This window comes from Belonocnema kinseyi, chromosome 6 (genome assembly GCF_010883055.1).
Source record: "Belonocnema kinseyi isolate 2016_QV_RU_SX_M_011 chromosome 6, B_treatae_v1, whole genome shotgun sequence".
Taxonomy (NCBI): Eukaryota; Metazoa; Arthropoda; class Insecta; order Hymenoptera; family Cynipidae; genus Belonocnema; species Belonocnema kinseyi.
In genome coordinates, this window is record NC_046662.1 from 87,826,768 (window position 1) to 87,832,548 (window position 5,781).

Consider the following 5,781-nt stretch of genomic DNA (forward strand, 5'->3'; position numbering starts at 1 on the left):
TATAGGTATTTATCAGGAGAGTTTACAAAAAAATTGTTGTTATTCTTCAGCGGCCATATCCCGACAATTTGTTTCTCTGAGTAAGAAAATAATCTCCTAATTTTTTCAGACTTTTACCAAATTATTTAGAGGTTGCGAGCATCATATTCACGTAAAGTCTGATTTTGGTATAAGGAGAGAAATTTTAAAAGATTAATTCATGGAACTGCTCCTTGATCTTATTCACGCTTTAGCGCAAGAATTAAGATCTCGGAACACATGCTTTTAAAGCAGTGGCCGTTAATCTAAAAGAAAGGGTGTCGAAATTTTAGTTCTTGCGCCAATGCATGATAAAATCAATGAGCAGATCGGTAAATTAATTTCTTGGAATGTTTCTCCGTGTAGTTTTCGAATTTTTTTAAAGGTATGGATCTTAGTTTTACAGAAATAGTTTCTAATTATAAACTGTAGCTGATGAAGAAAATAATCTTTCATTTGCCTTTTGATTGAAAAATATTATTTTTTGTCTGTAAAAGTCATAGATAGTATTGTTCATAGCGTTACCAAAATTCTGGGACCCTCTGGATACAATAAGGGAAATATTTTTTATGAGCGACCAACGTGGCTTTCATATAACATTAATCATTCTTTCTTGATTATATACATATTATATATATACATATCTATATTTATATTTATATAAACAAGAAAGAATTATTAAGGTTATATGAAAGCAATGTTTGTCACTCCTGGTGTAATAGAAGCATGCACTTCGCAAATGTTTTATTTATGCTGACAGAGTAAGTCATTTATTTATATGAAGGTTTCTAATATTCTACAATATATGCCATATTTAGTGAAATTATTTTATAGGATATAAGTTATTCCTCCTTCCTCGTATTAATGTGCATTGCTTTTTTATCAAATTTGAGTGACAAGGAAACGACTAAAAGCCTTCTCGAAGGAAAATTTTGTCTTAAAATATTTTTCTGGAGCCTAGGTTTTAAAATTGTGATCTCATATATATTATATATCATTTCCCTATTGTGTCAGGAAGGTCCCAGCTGAAAAAAAACCTCTCCTGGAGTGATCATCTGAAACGACCACTTAAGCATTGGTCATCTAAAAGAACCAGTCTGCTTTTAAAAACTAGATTTTGACCATTCAATCAAACAAACTCTGTTTTTTTAATTACTCTCCAGTTTAATATTTTTAAATATTGTTCTTTAATGGAATTCATGGATCTTAAGGAATTAGAGAAATTCCAGTAATTCAAGGAAGTCAAGGAATTAATGTAAATTACGGAATGCAGGGAATCTACGGAATTTAAGCAAGTCACAGAATTCCGGAAATTTATGTAATTGAAGCAATTCACGGTATTCAAGCAATTCACGGAATCCTCAGAATTCAAGGAATTTACAGAAATCAAGGAATTCACCGGAATGAATAAATCCAAGTAGTGCAAGGAATTCACAAAATTCACGAAAATGACAGGATTCAAGGAATTTAAGGAAGTCGTGGGATTTACGGAATTCAAGCAATTCGTGGAATTCACGGAATTCAAGGAATTCATGGAATTCAAGAAATTCATGGAATTTAAGATATACACGGAATTTAAGATATTTACGAAATTCAAGAAATTCGCGGAATTCAAGAAATTCGAGAAATTCAAGCAATTTATGGAATTCACGGAATATAAAGGCAATTCACGAAAATGAATTCTTTGAATTCAGTGAATTGCTTGAATCCCGTGAATTTCTTAAATTCCGTGAATTCCATGAATTTCTTCAAATGCACTGCGAAAAAGATTACTTTATTCAAACAGATGCAGTACTGAATACATTTAATCAGATCTTTTTTCATTTACAGAATTTTTCCTTATAACAAAATTGAGTCTCTCATTTGAAAAAAATTATTTCTTGAAATAAGAAAAATTCTCTTTTATCAAAACAATATTTAAATAGATGTATTCAGTACTATATTTATTTGAATCAAGTAAGCTTTTTTCTGCGTGTACATAAAATCTTTTAATCGCGTGAATTCCTTGAATTATTTCAGTTCCTTGAAATTCCCAAATTTACGTAAAGTCCAAGAATTCCTTGAATTTCGTGAATGTCGAAAGACTAGAGATGTTAGAGAATACTATAATTACTGTACTTATCTGCGGTTTGCCGTTTAATTTTGCGTATTAAAACGCGGGCCAACTCAAAAAATGGAGTGTTTCTCTCAGACGACCAACGCTAGAGTTGTTATTTTAAAAGATCACACCAAGAACGTTTTTTTGAACAAGCAGGTATCGATTTGTCTATTCTTAAGAAATCATACTCCTTATGACTTCTGCCAGCAGACTTATCAGGGCCAAATAATTTCGTACAGTCGAATGCAAAATTAGCGATTTCCCCTTTGTCTTAACTACTAATTTTATTCAGAAGATATTTCTCTAACATTAATATGTATATTCTCAAAAAAGCTTAAACGACAATAATCACCACTTTCACATAAATTTAATGCTCGCAATTATTTATCTGATTGCGCCTTGGAGAGATAAGATCATTTTCTTTTGAAAAACGAAAATTCATATTTCTTGTCAAAACTACATTAGATATGAAAAAAATCGAAGGAACAAAAATATTTTTCTGAGAAAGCTCTAAAAAAAATTTCGTGTTGATAAAAAACTAGAATTTTCCTTTTTTAGGCTAAAAATATGTATCAGTATACTCTTTACATTTTAAAAAATCTGAAAACCAAAAAAAAAAGTTTACAAATGTTTTTAAAATTTACCAACAGATTTTGAAGAAGGACGAAAAGTTCTATCAGAATCAGAAAGAAAAAGATTAATACCTATATTAGCTTCAAGACTACACACTTATAACAAAAATTTGGACCATTATTTGACGATTATTTGATCATTATTTACAGTGCGTTTTAATACATAGGAATTTTTTTCCTTGGAAAATAGACAACCCTAAAATACATAATATAACTGAGGAGTAAGGGTGAAAAACAGGATACATCCACTTCTGTCAACTTATCAATATTTAAGGATAAATTGTAGTTTGAAATCCATTGATCAAACTCAAATTAAAAATGGGCTATTCAGGCTGTTAATGAATCAAATGCAGAAAAAACATTTTAATTTAATACTATCTTGAAGTTATTAATAAAATGAAAAGGGACGAATTCACCTTTTATTCTGTAAAGACGTATGGTACTGATTATTTATATTCTCGTGATATAAATTAAAAATTTCTTGTTTGTATATGAAATCATAATATAATTTTTTAAATCATTACTATATTTTCAAAACAGAAAAAATCATTATCTGAATTTTTCCAAAAAATGTATTTATCACATTTTGTTCGCTTACTCCTCAATTATATGATCTAATATCGATATAAAAAATATCGGGTACTGCAGTCGTTCCGACAGGATTCTTCAAGCCTTTTCCCAAAAAGTAAGGCTTGCTTACGAAAATTGTGATGTGGCCTTTAATAATAAATGTTAGTGTATCTGTTGAAGCAATAAATACTTTGCCTTTCTTTTGAAAACACAAATAATAATTTTTTTAAAGTGTTCATGATCAGTGGGGTTTTTTATTTATTTAAATGCGTTTAACCATTCGATATATCTTGCAAAAATCTATTACATATTTTAACGCCAAAATATTCTTTGGTTAGGTATGCTTGAGAAAAATGCTTGTTATATAAATGAAACAAACTTAAAATTATTGTCCTAAACGTAAATGGAAAAAAATATAATCATATGAACATCAAAATTATGAAGGTGCAGTTTTTAACAAACAAACAAAATTTCAGGATATACTGGAAACGTGTTGATATTCAAAAGGGAAAGAATTTAAATCCTCCTGGAGATAAAAGAAGAGAAGGTCAATAGAAGGGGGGTGAAAAAGTATTTGTGGGCCCGTCGTGGTGTTATCCGCCGGGGGTGGCGGTAGCGGAGAAGTGGGCGGGGGTGGGGCTGGTTGCCGACGACGTGATCTTGAAACTCGTGGGAGTGGCGGTCGGGGTGCCTTTTGTCTTTCCACCATCAGCTCTTCTGTTGCGGGGAGCGCGGGGGGCTGCGGCCCCGTGGTGGGGCTCCCCTCCTACAAAAAGCGACAAGGTAGTTGATCCACTTCACTAATAATTTATTCGTTAATAACTACAAATACATATTCAACAGTTATCGAATCAATGAAAAAACATAATTTTAATATTATGTAAATTATCTATTTGGCAATATTTTTAAAGCGAAACTGAAAATTCTTGAAATGCAAAAATGTTGAAAATTCTGATTCGTTGATACATCTAAACATATATCCAGCACGGTTAGTTTTATGAGAAAGGGAAGCAATTATATCCGTTTAAGCGAATACGGAGTATACATAATCCAATTCTAAGGTAACCATCTGGAACAGCGATTTTCAATCATTAATTGAAAAGAAGGAAAACGGGGAAGTAAATGCTTGCTACAAAGTATAGGAGGTCCTAACAAACTTCAGGAACCTCAATGTCCATATTTCGATCCGCAACTTGACTATGATCCATAATAAATTCGCGGTTGCTACAGGTCAGGAAATGCCAGAAATTCAGGGGAAGTCAGGGAATTAAAAATTGCTCAGGGAATGTCAAAAACAACCTGGGAGAAACAACGAATTATCGATAAACTGAAGTTACACTTAATTTTATTAGCTTCTTGAAAATTCAACGATTTGGTTAAAAACTCGTTATTCAAGGTGGGTTTATAAAATTTAAATCCAACTGACGACCACCCACAATGTTTTAATAGAATATGTTTTCTGATGACAATATAAGTCTTTTCCAACAAAAATTAAAATCCGCCACGAAGCACTTTTTTTATGTTAATTTTTCCATTTTTTAGCAAAAATGTTTTAAAAATCAAATCGTGATCTATCGTTACTATACTATTAAACTAACTATATAGCAGTAATATGTTACAAATTTTTATTTTATTGTTTGATTTTTTATTGACTATTGTAAAAATATAGTAATAGTAATAAATTAAAATTTGTTTACCATTGACTATTGACCTAAATTATTCCTTAAAATTTTTAACTTTGTAAACATTTTAAAAATTTCCATCAAATCTTCTAGATTATTTTTCGACTTTTCAAGAAATCTTTTGAAATGATTTGCAATCTCTTTAAATATTCTCTAAAAATCTTTTTTTTTCAATGAAAAGTGATTTTAAAAATTTTCCAGGAATCTTAAAAAAAGTTTTTAACTTTCTAGAAACCTTTCGAAATGTTTAAAAAGCTTTGACATTTTTACGAAATCTTCCAAAATTTTGCATTGCCTTTCAAATCTTCGGAAATCTTATATACACATCCAAGCAGTTTTCAGCAAAACTTTAAAATTTGATTTGCTTTTTTTGCGTAGAATTATTGTCCAGCCGGAAAAATCTATCGATAAAAAAAGGGTGGTCGGAACGTAAGACAAAATATACATTGCTCTTTGCCGCTGCTAGCTAGCTGCTTAGGAATAAAGGCCGATAAATGGAGCACAGCAGCAAAAAGTCTGGTGAAAAACTTTTTCGCGACAAGTTATTTCAACCAAAATGTTTTCGATGACCGTCCCACTGATCGAAGTTGGCAAAACATGGTTTTCGTTCGGAATTAATTTGTTATTAAACAAAAAAAACATATGAGCTTTTTAAACAAAGTACGTTATTTAAACTCATTGCATATACCAGGTGTATACATATGAAACCGGTATTTTTTCAAGAAAAAAACACATTTATTTCAAGAGAATGATAACAAATATTTTATTCAAAGTATGCGCC

General features: G+C 30.7%; 1 protein-coding gene across 1 annotated transcript in view; it reads left to right on the forward strand.

Annotated features, from left to right (window-relative positions):
• The first annotated feature begins 744 nt into the window (after positions 1–744).
• LOC117175489 (calsenilin) overlaps positions 745–5,781 on the forward strand; it is a 149,479-nt gene continuing 144,442 nt past the window's right edge. The window contains exons 1-2 of the mRNA XM_033365194.1: positions 745–779; positions 3,890–4,101. Coding sequence (XP_033221085.1) covers positions 745–779; positions 3,890–4,101 — 247 coding nt within the window. The remainder of the gene's footprint in view (positions 780–3,889; positions 4,102–5,781) is intronic.